This window comes from Erpetoichthys calabaricus, chromosome 3 (genome assembly GCF_900747795.2).
Source record: "Erpetoichthys calabaricus chromosome 3, fErpCal1.3, whole genome shotgun sequence".
NCBI lineage: Eukaryota > Metazoa > Chordata > Cladistia > Polypteriformes > Polypteridae > Erpetoichthys > Erpetoichthys calabaricus.
Genome location: NC_041396.2, coordinates 174,855,563 through 174,875,111, shown reverse-complemented (window position 1 = coordinate 174,875,111; position 19,549 = coordinate 174,855,563). Strand labels below are relative to the sequence as shown.

Below are 19,549 nucleotides of genomic sequence, written 5' to 3'. Positions count from 1 at the left end.
TATGACAATGACACAACAACAGAGTATGCTGTCAGCACTATTTTAGGCCACTGGCTTATTGGACTTGGATGAGTTGGGTCAGACTAAGCAGAATTATCAGACAGACCAACATTTTACATTCACAGACCTGATAAAACAAATCAAATACTGCTTTATTCCTGAAAAAGTAAATGTTGAAACAAAAAGAACAGATACAGGGATACCGCTTATGTTCTTTTACAGTTATAAAGAAGTTCAGTGAAATATGTAAACTCTGCCCAGTTTGATCTCCAAAGAAAAGAAACAATGACCCCTTAGGTTTTAGTCCTTAATTAAAATAAGGACTAGCTGACATCTTTCACACTTGTTGTTCTGTCATGTGGCGTTTTCTTGTAAGGGTAACATGTGTGAAGTGATTGGTGATTTAATGATGTACTTTAACTTTTGAAATGACCTCTATACACTGTCTGCTTTTTTTGGTGAATTCCAGCACTGGTCCTGCCTCAGGTAACCTCTAGCTGAGTAAATCTGACTTAGAGCTGAAAAATTATTCATGGGGTATTGTAGGTTGTAAATAAAGAAAATCCTGAAATTCAGACATCATATTTATACGTCTCTTAAGACTCTTCATTAGTACTTTGGGTGATGGCAGAAATCACAGAGAAGTACAGTGGTGCCTCATACTTTGAATGATTCTAACTTTGAGTGTTCCAGAGTTTGAATGCTAAATTCGAGAGTAATTTGTTCTGGAGTTTGAACGGTGTTTCTACATTTGAACTATGAGCACAGTGGGAAAAAAAGCACGAACAGATGGCATTTACGCAGTGAGCATAAACATCAAGTCGTCTCTCGCTCTTGCTATCAAAGCATCTCTTGTGTTACACTTATATGTTTTCAGTGCTTTTTTTGCTTTATTTTTGGTGTTTGATTTTATATATATATATATATATATATATATATATATATATATATATATATATATATATATATATATATATATATATATACATATATATATAATATAACCCCTATGTATTAAACATGGCATTCAAGAAGAGTGCTGAAGCAACTAAGCCTAAGAGGAAGGTTGTAGTATCGAAAAATGTGTTGATAAAGGAACTTGTCGCAAAGCATGTTTATGAAAGATGACTCCCCTTCAAAACAGTAACCTTTCTTTTCCTCTGCACCAGCCACATGGTACTTTAGCACTCCTCACTAAGGTACAGTAAATGCAATTTTCATTATTATATTTTATTTATTGTTTTCATGTTCTAATTTATTATTTAGGGCATTTACTTGTGTTATTTTTACCTTCAATTATGTGTATTTGAATTGTTCGGACTTCGAACAATTCGGAGTTCAAACGGTCTCCTGAAACAAATTAAGTTCAAAGTACAAGGCACCACTGTATTTTAACAGTCTAAATGAAGACAAACCTTTAACATCTCGTTTGTTGGTTCAGTCAGGGATGTCCTTCCCAGGCTGATGCCATTAATGGGCAGACCCTGGGTTTTTGACGACATTTTTTTACTGTACTCTTGTATCTAATCCAGCCTTCAGTTGTAGGTGTTTGAATAACAGAAAGCAGCTACTGGCGAAACACTTAGAAAGTCCTGCCTTCGTCTAGTAATACAACGAATTTGGATGAGACCCACCTGAGCTCAATTACAACACTTAAAATTGTAAGAAGCACAAAAGAGTATCTTATTGATGTGTGTGAAGGAAACACTTTTTTGAATAATCTGCACTTTTTGAATAACCTGCACAAGATACAGGTTAAACTTCCTGTGTCAAAGATCATAAGTAATCCAGTAAAATGTCTAATGACAGGAAGCAGACGGTATGTAGGTCTCTGTCCAGATATCCTGCATGGTGCAACTCTGCTAGCTCTCCTTGTGAGCTTTTGCACGTAACAACTGCAGTTCTTCTTCTAGGCTGTTAATGCGTTTCTGGAGTAGAGTTCGCTCTTCCTGGACTTTCTGGTCAGCCTGGATGCGAGTCTCTTCAAACTTCTTTTCATACCACTTCTCCATCTGCAAGGAGACGGCCTCAAAGAAATACTGTGTCATTTCCAGAGCATTCATGGTGTCATGCGGCAGGGCAGGGCCCTTTTCATCTTGTGGGCTAGCAGGCTCAGAGTCCTGAAGTGTTATCCCGGACAGCGGTAGTGTCTTTGACAACCTTGGCTTAGTCTGGCTTGTCTGTTCGCGATGCTGCCTTTTTGACTGCTTGCTCTTCCCCTCTACTTGTTTACTGCTGCGCCGTTCAGAAACACAAGGAGTGTGCTCATCCCCAGTGACGCTGTTGCCAGAAGCCTTAGGATGTGCCTGTCTTGGTTTACAAGAGCCTTCCACCAGATGCAGTTCCTGGGTTGGCCTGGTAGGGGCTGCAGTCGGCACCGTTTTCTTTTTAGGTCGGACAACTCGAGGAGAAGCAGATGCAGGTGCTTTTGAAAATGGAGGCGTTAACTCAGCCATCTGCTGTGGCTTCTTGTCTGAATGGGGACAAAAAAAGATCAAATTAATGGTTGCTATTGCTTTCTTGGCCTCTATTTTATACTCTAAAACTCTTCACTCTGATAATGTCATCTATTTTTTTTTTATCTGACTTTTTTCCTCCATTTATCCATTTATATTTCTATAATATTGATGCTTGTGTCTTGTATTCAAATAAAAAGAAACAGTTATTATAACTAAAATGTTATTGTACTGTGAATTTTATTAATGTTGCAGAAACAATAAAAAAAGAGTAAACATAAATGTCAAATGAATGCTGTTTTAACTTGTATGTAATTAAAGCCAGTATGTTAAATGTTAAATTTTTTATCAAATTTGTAGCACCAAACGTCTTTGCTTTAGTTCCATCATGGCTGACTTTTATACAGCACATGTTCTATTTCAATTTTCTCTTGAATGTATTTCCACACAGTATTGTAGCAGCGAAGGGATTTGTGGGATTTTTCAGCACTTTACGTTCGTCTCTCTAAGCTAAAGCAAACTTTTAACATTCCTGTTACACGCACACATGGCGCGCACACGCTTGCACGGCGGCCGGCCTTTACAAAGTTTTTTAACTTGCTTTATTCACATAAAGGAAAGCCTTGAAGTGCAGCTCACATTTTTTTTTCCTCATAGAACCAATTGAGAACTTACATGGCGATTTGCCGATCACACGTAATGAGTAAAAAATGTTGCACTGCTAAAGTGGTTGACATTCTTGGCAACCAGGGTCCAAAAGGTGGTTTCCAAGTGTCTCAAGATGGTGGCCAGTGCCAAGCTAGACATCAGTAATGTCGAGAACTGGTGATATCATAGTGTAAATCTTGTACTGAAGTACTACCGACTAAGCTTTGGAACAATGCTGTTTCTATTGTAGATGTCTACTGAAATGAGGTTTTAGGATAGAAGAAGGCTGCAAGTAGAAAAGAGATAGACACACAAACTTTACTGACACTCTTCTTTGCTGTTATGTAAAAAATATAAAAAATATTAAACTACTCATGTTTTATTAAGACAGTTGCAAGGAATATTTTTCTTCTGAGAAGAACCTTAATGCAGCCTTGATGCCATCATTTCTCAAAATTGGCACACTGTTGGCCTGTAACTTTACTATGTTATAAATAAAATATAACTTTTTATGTTAAAAGTTTGATTTTGTAGATCCAAAACAAATGCATAGCACAGAGAAGCAGGCTATAAAACACATGGGTACATGGAAATGGATGCAAAGATGCATATCATCCTTGAGGTTAAAGGGATACTGTCGATCCCAGCTGATCACTTCTGGGTGGATTGTTGTAGGGAGGGGGCTGCAAGACAGAGAAAGACTGTGGGTGGTTGTGTAATGCGATACCCCCAAGTGGTGCTGGGCGGTATACCGGTTCATACCAAAAAACGTTTTTTATTTTTGTTATGATATGGATTTTTCTTATACCGCCGCACGGGTTTAAATTGCCTAAACAATGTTCAGAACGTGGCACAGCGGGAAATTGTTTAAGGGGGACCTTTTTCACTGCTACATCGCTAAACACATGCAACGGAGTACATGCGTTAGTTGAGGTGTTGCACGGGGGCTCTTTTTCACTGCTACACCGCTAAACAGGCATGCAATGGAGTACATGCGGTAGTGGAGGTATTGCGCAGTGAAAATGGACAGAGGACATTCCAAAACTGAAGCTGTAGCAGACGATAAAGTTGAACATGATGACACAGAAGAACTTTTGCTGGAAAAAGGAGTCACGTCTGTTCTCTGGAGATACTTTGGATTCAAAAGGTCGGATGTGGACCATTATGTTCAAATGTGTGAAAACTGTTTCTATACTACTGCATAATACTGTAAGCCAAATTGTACTTGTTTAATTTTTTTCAATATTGTGTAATGTACCAGGGTACTGTGTAATAATGTGACGACATGTTGACTTTATTCTCGACATTTCCACTTTAATCTCGACGCTTATGACGAGAATAAAGTCGACATGTTGACTTTATTCTCAGCATTTCTACTTTATTCTCGCCGTTTGTTGAGATTAAATTCGACATGTTGACTTTATTCTCGTAATTTGTTGTTAAAGTAGAACATCGTAAACTAAACTTCATCTTAAAATGAATATTTAATTTACTAGATTTTCTCAAACCCCGTCATAAGTTATGTAGCACATTAAATGCTTTGTGTTAAGTGTTCCCGGAGCCATGTTAATCGCTACGTGCTTCTTAAACTGACTTCCTCTTGCACTAAGAGGAGTGCAGGCAGCACACAGAACACATTAATTTCATGATATTCCAACTCGCTGAACATTTAGAATGCTAAGATAAATACTTGATATAATTTTCATGATGAAATGCATTAAAGCATGTATTAATCATGTGGGGGCACGGTGGCGTGGAGGTTGCACTGCTGCCTCTCAGCAATGGGGTCCCGGGTGTTCCCTGCTTTGAATTTGCATGTTTTTTTCTGGTGGGTTTACTCAGTGTGCTTCAGTTTCCTTTCAAAGTCATGTAGGATGTCAGGTTTTGTTATGCTGTATTAACTCTGCTAGTGTTTGTATTGCTCGTATTTACCATGCGATGTGCTGGTGCCCCGTTCAGGATTTGCTCCTGGCTTGCACACAATGCTTGTTGGGACGGGCACAACCCTGAATGGATGGCATAATTAAACATGTATAACGAAGATTTTTTTTTAAAGTTCTGAACACTCTGTGGTCTAAGTTTATAACTAGTTTTAATTTCACAAAGACATTTATCGTGTGGTGATTGGTTATGTGGAGAAAGAAAAAGGAAGGATAGGAACTGGGGCTTTGGTACGTCAGACAGAGAAAGCCCGCTCAGATGAACATCCATTGAATTCTGTGTTCATGTCTCCGAACACCAGATCACGAACCCAACATTTACACAATATTTAAGTTAAACCTGTGCAATACCCATTCATACATCCAGTTTTTTGGAGCCCGTCACACCTGCCATAAAGTTCTCTACACTGAACGTACACCTGGGGACCCCTTACTGCAAGGGAGCAGCACTACCGCCACACTACTGTGCATGTTTAATACCTGCTTTAATGCATTTCATCATGAAAATGATATTAAGTATTTTATCTTAGCATTCTAAATTTTCAGGAGCAGGAATATCATGAAGTTAATGTATTCTGTGTGCCGATCGCTGCCTGCGCCTCCTCTTCGTGTAGAGGAAGTCAGTTTTAAAATTTGGAAGCTTGTAGCAATTAACAACTGGGTCGGGGGAACACTTAACACAAAGCATTTAATGTGCTACATTAACTTATGATGGGGTTTTATAAAATATTGATTTTAGGATGTTTAGTTTACGACATTCTGCTTTAATTACAAAATAAACTATGAGAATAAAGTGGAAATGTCAACTTTAATCTCGACATAAACAGCAAGAATAAAGTGGGGATGTCGAGAATAAAGTCAACATGTCAACTTTATTCTCGACCATTTAGTTTTTTTCTTCACCGTGGCCCTAATACAATTCCGTAGGGCTATACCATAAATAGCATTATAAATGCAAGTTGCAGTTTTATTATTTATGTATATACAGTTGCTTAGCCAGAAACAAGGTCCATATTAATGCAGTTTGCCTTAATGATGGTTCAGTTAGTAAAGATGTCATCACCAAGTTGCACTTGTTTTATTTTATTTTATTTGGTGAATACTGTGTAATGCACCTGGGCTTGAAGTCTTGAAGTAGTAGTATTATTACTGGAAGATGCACTATTATTTACTTTATTGTTATTATGTATTAGTTTAAATATTATGCAGTTTAATGATTGTAAAGTTGTTTAAAAAGTCACTTTAACGTGTCCGTGGACAGAGATTGTTAACATTAACAGAAAGTGTAGTTGGTTTACAAAAAATATTTACTATTTATTCCTTTTCTAAGACATGTTCAGTGTAATACAGCTTTTGAAAAGCACCTCTGGATATTTTACTAAGTCTAAATGCCTCTTTGGGTGGTTGAAAATACGTTGTCAAAATTTTAGTTTAAGTTGTTTGCAAAATTTGTTCAATAAAAAGGTTCTTTATTTTGACTGCAACTGTCATGCAATGTGATTCCTTCTCTCCATTAGTGCCACACCCTTGAAAACTATCACTTTATGGGGCCATGCAAACCTGTATTAATACTTGTGTGCACATTAAAATGTTTTTTTTTGTACAATATACAATTCTCAGGACAGTGGAATAGGTTTCTTAGCCAGTCTACTGCAGTAACTGCAGTGAAAAATGTGGATAACATCCACTCATGCATGGGAAAATAATACCGTTGAATACCGTGAAACCAGTATAAATTTGAAAAATACCATGATGTAGAATTTTGGTCATACCGCCCAGCACTACCCCCAAGTGCAGTTTTGAAGCCACAAGTCTACTTCTTCTGTTGGGGTGGATAGGTTTCCCTATTGGTCAACTGAATGAGCTCCAGTTTACTGACTTGGGGGTCCCTGATTCAAAGCCAATCTTTTGTGTAACGATGAGAAATGAGGTAAGGTTAGGCCCCAAGCAACTAGTAGTCATTGACAAATATTTCACATATAAGAATATTTCAAGAATTTGTTAAATTAAAAAAAATGTGTACCTTCTCTGTATGTCCTATGAGGAGATAGTTGATTTGAGTGACAATGCCAAAAGGAATATATATATACATTCACACACTGAGTACACCCCCACAATTCGCGTGGATTACGTTCCTAGAGCACCCGCGAATTGTGAAAAACCACGAATTTTGGATGTGGTTAAAAAAATGCCTATTTTCAGAGTTTAAACCCTAAATATGCCCCCAAAACACTTTAATTTCAAACTCAGCTTAATAGTGTACATTACCTACAAATAAAGAATGTAAAGGTAAACCTGTATACTGTACTGCTATGTCTCCTGCAGTGCTGGAAAGTAAAATACCGATGTTACCGCTATATGTACTGTAATTCATGCAAGCGCATTTTCATTGCCAGAAGCCTTAGACGGTGCAGCTCGTTTCGGTGGCATCTTGGGGCTATAACCGTTAAACTGCCATATACTTGGGGGTTAATGCATCCCTGGACGCCAAATACTTTTTTGCTGCACTTTAAGTGAACATCACAATTAACAAAGAAAAAGTGAAATTTTAATGGAACATTTTTTTTTCATGCAAAGAGCATCACAATTACTGCAACACTGATCATTTTACACACTGCTAATGAACTGTAAAAACTATTTAAAAAAAACTACTGGAACAATATGTACAAAGTGCAACTGACGCCATGAATGTAAATCACTGAGCCAACTGTGCTTAAACTGTCTGCACGAAAGCACACAGAGGTAAGCGCTGATGCCTGCAGGCTAGTCTTAGTGCAGCTTGGGTCACAGAATTGCACACAAACACAGGAGATTGTAGAAACAGGAACTTTATTCAAACACTTCAAACAAACGTATCTCTTTCAGAAGTAAAAGGTGCTCAGCATGCAGTTAGTTAAACATTAAACAATAGACATCATAGGGGAGCACAACCCCCCAACAGTATTGGAGAATGTCTGGGGGAGGAGAGAGAAAAACAAAGCAATCAGCCATAAAGGATAGGTATAGTTCAGGCTTTTAAGTAAGCGTAGCGCCACGTGAGAAGCCGCAATCGAGAAGACGGTGATTTATTTATTTTTATGGTGGAGATTCCAACCTTGACCCAACATGTGCACTCACAAACAGAGACAAAAACAAAGCAAACCAGTAATCAAACAGCAAATAAAGAATGAAATGAAAACAAATGAAATAAGAAAACAATGATACCACCCCTGTTCCCCATACGGCGATTACACATTAATTACAACAAAGCACAAACAAAACACACACAGTAAATCATGAAAAACGGCAACAGATGAAATGTAATGATGAAAATAGATAGTCCAGAGATCCGCACGTTGAATGGGAATGTACAGATAGTCCTACCAGTAGTTCCTGAAATGGTGAAGACGGGTGGATGGGTTCAGGAGCGCTCCTTTCTTTGCAGGATGGCCATGAATCCACTTACAGTCCTCATATACACAGGCAGACAATCCAGACGCATGTAACGATCCAGGACAAAATGAAAAAGTACAGGTAACCCAACAGAAGGCAGACAGACAGGAACTTGAAACACAAATTACAAAACCTTTTTTTTTTTTTTTTGCTTTTGGTCACCGGCCCCCTTTTTAAAAGCCGCGCTGACATCCTTTGACCTCAACAGCCCCAGCACCCCCAGCAGAAGACCAATCAGAGCCACTGCTGGGAGTTGCAGTTTCAAATTCTATTGGCTACTTTACCATCCCAAGTCGCGGTTTTCCTACAGCTGCTTCCTGTTCTTTCTACAGTACAGTATTGCCACGATAAAAGACATAAAAATTGGGGAGGATATTTGCGGTTTCTGCTAACAATTATTAGTTAGGTTCTAAGGAAAAATCCGCGAATGACTGAGGCCGCGAACTCTGAACCGCGACTTTGTGGGGGTCTACTGTATGTGTATGTGTATATATATATATATATATATATATATATATATATATATATATAATGTAAGCTGGAGCGCTGATCGCACCCTCAGAGGACACAGACGCTCCTGGGAAAACCCCTGAAACAGCTGAAAGTCTACCTTCACATTGCTCCTTACCCTTCTTACTTGCACTATAACACGAGATAAACCTCTCGCACAGTACTCTGCTTACTTAAAAGCCTTGTACAGAGCCTGTCAGTTTTGGAATTGATTGTTTTGCTTCTCTCTCTCTCTCCGACATTCTCAACTCCTGGTGGAACTGTCATCTCTGACTTGTCATGGAGCACGTTTAAACTTTTGAAAAGAGACAAATGTTTGTTTGCAGTGCTTTGAATAAAGTTCCTTTTTTTTTCTTCTACAACCTCCTGTGTCTCTGTGCAAATCTGTGACCCAAGCGTGACAATAAATACATATATATATATATATATAATACATATATACAGTATATATATATGTATTCTATATTATATAATATTATACATATATATTGTATAGGGCGGCACGGTGGCGCAGTGGGTAGCGCTGCTGCCTCGCAGTTGGGAGACCTGGGGACCTGGGTTCGCTTCCCGGGTCCTCCCTGCGTGGAGTTTGCATGTTCTCCCCGTGTCTGCGTGGGTTTCCTCCGGGCGCTCCGGTTTCCTCCCACAGTCCAAAGACATGCAGGTTAGGTGGATTGGCGATTCTAAATTGGCCCTAGTGTGTACTTGGTGTGTGGGTGTGTTTGTGTGTGTCCTGCAGTGGGTTGGCACCCTGCCCAGGATTGGTTCCCTGCCTTGTGCCCTGTGTTGGCTGGGATTGGCTCCAGCAGACCCCCGTGACCCTGTATTCGGATTCAGCGGGTTGGATAATGGATGGATGGATATATTGTATAATACATATATATCTATAACTAGCAAAATACCCGCGCTTCGCAGCGGAGAAGTAGTGTGTTAAAGAGGTTATGAAAAAGTAAAGGAAACATTTTAAAAATAACGTAACATGATTGTCAATGTAATTGTGTTGTCATTGTTATGAGTGTTGCTGTCATATATATATACATATACACATATACACACACATATACAGATATATTATATATACATATACACATATATTTTTTTATATATATATTTTTTTATATATATATATATATATATATATATATATAAATACACACATACATACATACATACATATACACACATAGATGCACTTACAATAACATAGAAATCAATATAAACAACATTAACATCATTATCATATGAGAATATGAAGTAATATATAAGAAGCACATTTCATATAAATATAAATTATTAAACAGTAAAATCTTCTTCTATAATTTGCTACAGTGGCTTTTCGTTGGTCTGTCCAGGATTTTAAATCACATGTAGCTTGCAAACCGTTTCACGTATTGACTTGAAATGTGGTACACATATAATAAGTCACGTCTGCTATCCGCTTTATGGGTGATGAATGTATTACTCTTTTTATGTTTATTTTATTTTAGAATCAACTCCCTATCTGCGCACACCAGGGCGGCCGTGGGCAGATGCGTATGGTGTATTCACTCCATGTTATCGTGTATTGCGCTGTCACTGGTATTTTGATAAAAGAATTTGAACAATATATAAGAAGCGTATAAATTATTAAACAGTAAAACATTAACATTTAAGAAGTAAAGTTACATTGAGTACTACTGCAGTGCCTTCGGGTATACCTCATTTTTTCTTTGCCCATTACATGCTTAAATTTATACATTTTTTGGTGTACCTACCCGAGAACACGCGACATATAACCGACCGTGGGAGAAGCCTGGATTTTAAACACGCGTTGAGTTCATCTGCTGGTCTCCCTCGTGGAATAACTGGTCATGTTTGACTAAAATCTACAGCGAGTAAAACGACATTACCTCCTTTTTTTTTTTTTACGATCTCTGCGATCTTGCTTTTTTCGGTTGAAGGCTTCATAAGCTCTTTTTATGTTCAATGTTGTAGTTAATAAGTACTAATTATCCCAAACCATCATCTTTGAATGTTGCAAGACTTTCGCCTTGTATGTAGATCGGGGTAATTACATTCATTGCATTCCTAGTCTGAATCACAATCTGATTGTATGGGTGGTTACCTGGCACTGTAGGGTTGCCACCCGTCCTTTAAAATACAGAATCGTGCCGCGTTTGAGAATGAAATTGCGCGTCCCGTTTTGAATCAATACTGGACGGGATTTATCCCGTATTTTTCTTATCATTTTTTTTTTTAAGGCAGCGTCTCATGCAAATCATCCCACACGCATTTTATGAAGATGCCTCCTTTCCTACTTTTGATTGGGTAATACTTGATGTCATCGTTAGTTTGATTGGTGTTTTTAACTGTCCAGTGAGGAGGGCGAGTCTTTTAAGTACAGTCTGCAAAGTGTTGGCACTGAGATGTTGCGTCAGCGCCATAGTTGAAGCCCTAACGTTGCGGTCAGCAAGTCGGCTAACATCCGCCATGTGCCGTCTTTCAGTTGCGAGAAGCAGATCATAGAATGGTTGAAACTGTTGCCCCTAACGTTGCGCCACGGCGTGTGCTTCGTTTATACCTCGTGTCTTCTCATTAAAGTTTTATCTCGCGAATATGTTATTGCAATCCGCAGCGGGAGCGTTTCTATAAAACTTAATTTAAACTTACGTTTTACACCGTGCTTTGTTTCCCTTATGAACATGCTTGTATGCTTAAACTCGCTCCGTTCTCAATTGTTTAATTAATTTTTTGCTCTTCGCTGTTTGCGGCTGTTCCTCCATTTCCCCCTACTTCGTTCTTTTATCTCGCGAATATGTTATTGCAATCCTTAAACGGGAGCGTTTCAATAAACTGATTGAAAATAGTTTTGCATTTACCTTTTTAGTAAAAGGCGAGCTTTTAAGCCTGAGAAATCACCCCGTAAATGCACACGTTTAATTGGAATGTGTTAATATGTATGGTTACACAGTATTAAAAGACAGTGAACAACGTCAATTACCTTTCTTCCCGCGTTTGATAAAAGGTGAGCTTTTAAGCCTCAGAAATCACCCCGTAAATGCACACGTTTAATTGCACAGTGTTAATATGTATGCTCACACAGTATTAAAAGACAGTCAAAAATTAACGTCATTTACCTTCGTTCCCGCGTGTGACTCGTGCTGTAAATGTCTTCCTTGTTTTTAGTTCACGTGATTACGTAGGAGGCGTGATGACGCGATACGTGACTCCGCCTCCTCCCATTACAGTGTATGGACAAAAAATATGTTCCAGTTATGACCATTACGCTTTGAATTTCGAAATGAAACCTGCCTAACTTTTGTAAGTAAGTTGTAAGGAATGAGCCTGCCAAATTTCAGCCTTCTACTACACGGGAAGTTGGAGAATTAGTGATGAGTGAGTCAGTCAGTCAGTGAGTGAGTCAGTCAGTCAGTCAGTCAGTGAGGGCTTTGCCTTTTATTATTATAGATACATATTACATGAATAAAACAAGGGATTTGTACTCTTTCTTAAGCACATTTCCACAGACCTCTTCCAACAATCAGCCACAAATACAATTATCACCACAATGAACCAATAAATCTTCCTCTTTCTGTCCTCCAGTTGAGTGTTGCCCGCTGCCTCCCGACACGTCCATGTGTGGCAGCGGGCTTCCTTTCATGCCAGACCCAGGAATGCTTCTGGGGACATGCCATGTCTTCTAGAAAGCACTTCTGGGTCATAGTGAAAGTAGGAAGATCCTCTGTTGTAGCGTAGAGCCCCCGACAGGGCTGCACTTCTGGACTCCATAACCCAAGCACCCCACGGGCATCCAGACTGGGTTCCCATGTGAGGACCACTGCCACCTGAGATATGGGGGACTGAACCTCTCCCAACTCCCAGCTTCAGCTGGTCCGACCATTATTTTATACCGGATAGGCACAAAGTTATTTATTTGTTCTGCTGGCCAATTCATCTGCGTTGTCACACTGACCTCCTGTCTGTGTAATTTGTTTCTTGCTGTCTCATCCGGGATGCGCATTCTTCTCTTCCTACACTGTGTATAGACCAGTGTATTCCGTTAGATGCTTTTTGAGTTTGACTATATGATTTAATACCTAAAAAATGTGCTGAATAATATCTATCCAGAAAAAATTCAATTTTTCTGTCCAAACAGCTGTAGAACCTTCCTAGACGAATAATGGGTTTATGCAATTACAAATTGACCCAAATTTTTATGATTTGATATACTTTGTTAATCCCTGAGGGGCAACTATGTTTCTGCATGACCTTTGGGGGTCAGAGCACAGGGTCAGTCATTGTACAGTGCCTCCCAAAACCCCCCCCCCCCCCCCCCAACCCCCGGAGCAATTTTCAGATTAGCCACCTAAATGAGGCCAAGCACTGCAGTACAACGTCACCAGCTATAAAGCAGCAACCATAAACGCATGGGTACTGTGTTGAAATTTCAGACTACATGACTATTAATTATTTATCTTTTCATTGATAAAGTTAGTACTGTTTTCTCTTTCAGTATAACATTTTCAGTACCTAGAAGGCAAGTAATAATTATAATAATAATAATAATTCTTTGCATTTATATAGCGCTTTTCTCACTACTCAAAGCGCTCAGCAATTGCAGGTTAAGGGCCTTGCTCAAGGGCCCAACAGAGCAGAGTCCCTATTGGCATTTATGGGATTTGAACCTGCAACCTTCCGATTGCCAGTGCAGATCCCTAGCCTCAGAGCCACCACTCTGCCTAGACGTTTAAAGGATTTTAGTTAGGAAATTCACAAGTATAACACTTTGGCTGGAGAAAATGCTTTGACTTCTGATCTGGACTATTACACTGTTGGCTGCCTGTGCTGCTTACTCCATATAACCTTGTGACACAGCAGAAATAATTAACACTAGGCACTGCAGAGGACATGGTGTAACTCTTTTTGAATGCTAATTCAGGCTTACAGAATGCATGATTCAGTAGTCTCTGTATACATTATGACTATACAAAAAGAAATATATATCATTTTCACAATAAAAAATACATACCAGGACTAGTGTGGTGACACAGTGATTAGTGCCCCTATCTAACAGTACCAGGGCCCCATGTTTGAATTGCAACTCCCATTACTGTCAGGGTGCGGTTGGTGCACTCTTAGTCTATGTCTGTATGGGGTGTTCTTCACATGACCCAAAGCCAACACTGTTAGGTTAACTGGTAACTCAAAGTTGGGTCTGTGTGTGGCCTGTGTGCAAGTGCACCCGAAAGTGGACTGCAGTCTGATCCTAGTTTCTTGCCAGCTTTGCACCTGACTCTGTCAGAATGATAAATTTGGATGTCGGGTCTGATGAGTTATAGACACACTCAGAGTGCAGGGTAGCACAGCATTGCATGTACAATAGCCTCACAGCTCCAGGTTGTATTGATAGCCTGGTTCCTATGCTTTCTGTGTTCAGGTACGTTATGTCAGAGTGCTACCATTTTCTCCAGCACCCAGCTAATCTAACACGTTAAATTAATTGTCATCTTTAGAACTGCTCATTGTAAGTGAGTGTGGTGCAAGCATTGGTTTGTTCTTAAGTGGATCTGTACATCTTCCAGGTTTGTTCCTGCCATGTATACAGTACATCTGGGATAATAATAATAATAATAATAATAATAATTCATTACATTACTGCAAAGCAGCAGCATTACCACTGTGCCACCTGTGAGGATAAACCTGAACTCTGAGTGTCTATGGCCCTTTAATGAAAAAAGTGGCTTCAGCAACTTGATTTATTTTAGAAGTGATAGTAACTTAGGTGAGTAGTACACGATTTCTTTAAGAGCATCTCTGTCTAGTTAGAAACCATTGTTGTACTGTATGTTTTTCAGCAATAAAATGCAAACCGCTTTACTTCTTTTTATGGACTATCAAGTAAACTTAAATTCTAGACTGCACAGCATCTGCTTCATATAACACAGCAAATCAACTACTTTGTCTTTTTCAAAATCTGCTTTTTTTACCTGGAGGGCTGTCCTGCTGAACAACAAAGTATTGTTTACTGAGGTCATCTTCCGTGCATGAACCCTTAGCAGGAACTGAAGCTTCAAGCAGGTTGTGCTGCAAAATTTCACTAGCAGATGTTTTCTGGGAGTCTTGAGGTAAACTGACAGGCTGAACCCCATGTTCATCTTGGATGGGAAGGCAGGTGGTCTGCACAATATCATCATGCGTAAAGTCATCATTACAAGGCATGTTTTTTGACTCTCCAGTGAAGCGCACCTCAAAATTCTGAATCTTGGACATGCACCAGTTCTTCAGGTCACTGACAATGGTTGCCTGATAAAGATAAAACATAATTTACCATAAATTAACATTTTCAGACCATCTTAATCTAACCAAGAGTTGGGGGTAAAGCTTATCCTGGCAGCACTGGATGGAAGGCATGGAACAGTCCTGGATATAGCATCAGTCCAGTCTATTGCAAGGGCCCAGCTCCTCCCCGGAGCTCAAACAGGGGCCAGTTTGGAATAACCAAACAAGCTAACATGCACTCCCTTCTGAACTTTGAGAACATAGAAGGAAAACTCACATGAAGAGAGAATAAGCATACTTGATATGGATAAAGTCCAAGCATGAGATCTGAACCTAGAATACTGCATCTGTGTGGTGATAGCACTACCTTCTGTGTCACTATGCAAGTGAAATTACAAAGATTTAACTTGTACTTACTAAAACTATAGCAAGGAACATCAGAAAATAGATCATTATAATGTAACAAAACATTTTATTCATTCACAATCTGTGGATTTCTACCCTTGTTAAGAAGTATTGGAATGAGTTAGTATCACATTCCACCTCATATACGTACATGCTATATAGAGTGTATATACAAAAACATCCAAATTCAACAAGAAGTAGACATTTAAAATTTTCATATTCAACTGTTCAGAAAAAATAGCAGAATTAGGAAGAAGGCAGCAGTTCCCTTGAACGTGTCACTAGTCCAGCACAGGGCCCTCTCCCATGCTTATAAGACTTGACAGTCAATATCACTTGCACATCTCTGGAGACTGGGAGTTTCAATTTCCTCACAGGCCAAAGTCCTCATGTGCAACGGAAACTAATTATTGAAGCCTTATGTTCTTAAAGCTTTTAATGCAAAAATAAAAATGAAAAAGGCAGGTAAGTAAATAAACAATGCAAATCAGATGAATTACTTGAATTATACAAAAAGGTGTATGAAAACAAGGTGTTCATTCTCATAGCGAGATCTGTGCTAAGCTGCTTGCAGTAATGTAGCGTTTCAGCCTCAATGCTCTGAACCATGTTTTGTGTTAGAGTAGTACTAGGATGTTGTACTGTATTAGCCATTACAGGTGTAGTGAGAAGTCAAGCAAAATGATACCTTTTATTGGCTAACTAAAAAGATTACAATATGCAAGCTTTCGTGGCAGCTTAGGTCCCTTATTCAGGCAGGATGTAACGAGCTGATATTTTAAAGAATTCAGTAAATTTTCCTTCTCGCATTTGAATAAGTTCATTTTACCTGCTACCTTGGCTTTGCTTCCACCTGATTTACTCATTAGTTGAGATTTAATGGAAATTTTAGTAGTAATTTATTGGCGGGAAAGCCTACCTGTTTCTTCTCGCCCTCCTGTTTCTCCAAGAGTGCACGCTGATCAATCCGATGAAGACATTCAGTTTTTTCAGCAGATATTCTTTCTAATGTCATCTTGTCAAACACCTTCAGCTGGTATGCAAAACAAAAAAGCAAACAGTAAGCCTTGTGCAACAACAAGGGCAATGCTAAATTTGACTTTGACTGATGGCAGTGCGCACAAAGTCTTAAAGATGTCCAAACCAGGGCAGTGTAGGCACATTGTACAGCATGTTGAGTAAGGAAGCAGAACACTTGCACTTCATTCACACACACACATGAAGGTCAAAGGTAGACTGCTGAAGCTGTAGATGAATCCCTGCCAGTTCTACAGGAGAAAAGATTACTTTTACAATTATAGTCTATTTCACTGCTTCCCAACATTTTATAGCATTACATATAAATGGTTCAGTCATAATTGTTTAATTAGACTTTTTCGTCTGTTATTTTGCATTCAAAAATATGTGCTACTAAACTGACACATAAACACAATTCAGAAATTTGCATTTTTTAACTTTCTTTTACCATATGCTTTTTAATCCACCTTTTCCTGTGGAGCTTACTCCCTTAGTTTTGTCCAAATACTGAAGATTAGTGATGAGCAGTACAGACATGGGCAAAAATGACATTGAATACTAAAGGGAAGCACTTCTGACCTACTTAATAAAAAAAAATATAAATGACCAGAAAATAAAAAGACCAAAATGTTAAAAAGCAAGAAAAAGAGCAAAATATAATGTCACACGCACAAATGCTTTCTACATTCTTCTAAAAATTTAGCAAAGTCATTGTTTTGTTAAACAGTAATACATTTAACATCACAAAAGTATAATAACAGGCCAGCAGTAGATTATACTGTTAACTTTTGCAGCACTTAGCTTGTGTAATGTTTGTTTTTAGCAGGCAATATTTTCTCATCTGACATCTCAAAGTTACTGTGGTACAGTGAAACAACAAAAGGTTGGCAAATATATATAAAAAGTGTTGTCATTTCTACATACTGAGACCAAAATGTAAATGAAAGTCTGTAATGTGCACTTTAATCACGTCTGAATTGTTTGATTTGTAATTTTAAACTGTGGAGCAAAAGAGTAAATCAAAAAAAATGTTCTAAACATTATGCGGGGCACTGTATATGCGTATGCATTGGATACGCATGCAGAAAGCTGTAATATTAAAAACTGTTTCATACTTCAAGCATAATAAACATAAATAAGAAAGATGACACAGATCATCAATATTTATTTGGTGTAAGGTTTGTTAAAGATAGCTTTAATGTAGGTGTCATAATTAGCCTTTATTATACATTTTATTTGAAGAACATAACATTCTATACAATCAAGACTTACTTTTACAATAAAGAAAATAACATTAAATACAATCAAATCGAACTTAACAAAACAGAATTCAACCTCTGCCTGAGAGATAGAAGAAGAAATCTTTAAAAACAACAAAGAAAGGAGAATATCCTTTCCCCAGGTATAAAAGCTTATTCTAAAATTTGATTAATCATATCTTGCCGTATTTCAAAAAAGTTTTGAACAGATCCTCTGAGTGAGAATTTGATTTTTCCCTGTTTCAAATAGTATATAACATCAGTTACCCAGTGACTTTTAACAGGTAGGCTGGGGTTCTTCTAGTTGAGCAAGATAAGTCTACATGCTAGTAAATGAAGTAAAGGCCATTACAGTTTGTATATCATTCTCCACCTTAAGCCCATCTGGGACTGCAACAAACACAGCTGTTAGTGGATTAGGAGGGATTGTGACGCCAAGGGTGTCTGAGAGGCATTTAAAGATTTTGGTCCAGAATGTTGTTAATTTAATGAAGGCCTAAAACATGTGGCCCAGTGAGGCTGGAGCTTGACTGCAATGTTCACTTGTTGAATATGGCCCTCGATACATTTTGGACAATTTTAAAGGAGATAAATGTGCTTGATAAAAGACTTTAAATTGAATTATTGAATGCTTTGCGCATATGGAGCTAGAGTGTATTTTAGGCATGGCAAGTGAAAGATTAGCCTATTTTGATCATTTATTTTCATTGCAGTAAAAGTTCAGTATTTTTCAAGTCAAGTTCAAGTTATTTCTTCACAAATATGGTATACAGTAATCCCTCCTCCATCGCGGGGGTTGCGTTCCAGAGCCACCCGCGAAATAAGAAAATCCGCAAAGTAGAAACCATATGTTTATATGGTTATTTTTATATTGTCATGCTTGGGTCACAGATTTGCGCAGAAACACAGGAGGTTGTAGAGAGACAGGAACGTTATTCAAACACTGCAAACAAACATTTGTCTCTTTTTCAAAAGTTTAAACTGTGCTCCATGACAAGACAGAGATGACAGTTCTGTCTCACAATTAAAAGAATGCAAACATATCTTCCTCTTCAAAGGAGTGCGTGTCAGGAGCACAGAATGTCACATAGATAGAGAAAACAATCTCTAGCAAACAAATCAATAGGGCTGTTTGGCGTTTAAGTATGCGAAGCACCGCGGCACAAAGCTGTTGAAGGCGGCAGCTCACACCCCCCTCCGTCAGGAGCAGAGAGAGAGAGAGAGAGAGAGAGAGAGTTTGTTTTTCAGTCAAAAATCAATACGTGCCCTTCGAGCTTTTAAGTATGCGAAGCACTGTGCAGCATGTCGTTTCAGGAAGCAGCTGCACAAAAGATAGCAACGTGAAGATAATCTTTCAGCATTTTTAGACGAGCGTCCGTATCGTCTAGGTGTGCGAACAGCCCCCCTGCTCAATCCCCATACATCAGGATCACAGATAGTCAGCGCAAGAGAGAGAGAAAAGTAAGCAATCTAGCTTCTCAGCCATCTGCCAATAGCGTCCCTTGTATGAAATCAACTGGGCAAACCAACTGAGGAAGCATGTACCAGAAATTAAAAGACCCATTGTCCGCAGAAATCCGCGAACCAGCAAAAAATCTGCGATATATATTTAAATATGCTTACA

General features: G+C 38.6%; 1 protein-coding gene across 1 annotated transcript in view; it reads right to left on the bottom strand.

Annotated features, from left to right (window-relative positions):
• Nucleotides 1-977: 977 nt before the first annotated feature.
• ankrd6b (ankyrin repeat domain 6b) overlaps nt 978-19,549 on the bottom strand; it is a 153,163-nt gene continuing 134,591 nt past the window's right edge. Inside the window, exons 14-16 of the mRNA XM_028797544.2 lie at nt 16,569-16,682; nt 14,953-15,268; nt 978-2,473 (exon numbers count right to left, since the gene is read on the bottom strand). Of these exons, the coding sequence (XP_028653377.1) occupies nt 1,863-2,473; nt 14,953-15,268; nt 16,569-16,682 (1,041 nt within the window). The 3' untranslated portion in view covers nt 978-1,862. The remainder of the gene's footprint in view (nt 2,474-14,952; nt 15,269-16,568; nt 16,683-19,549) is intronic.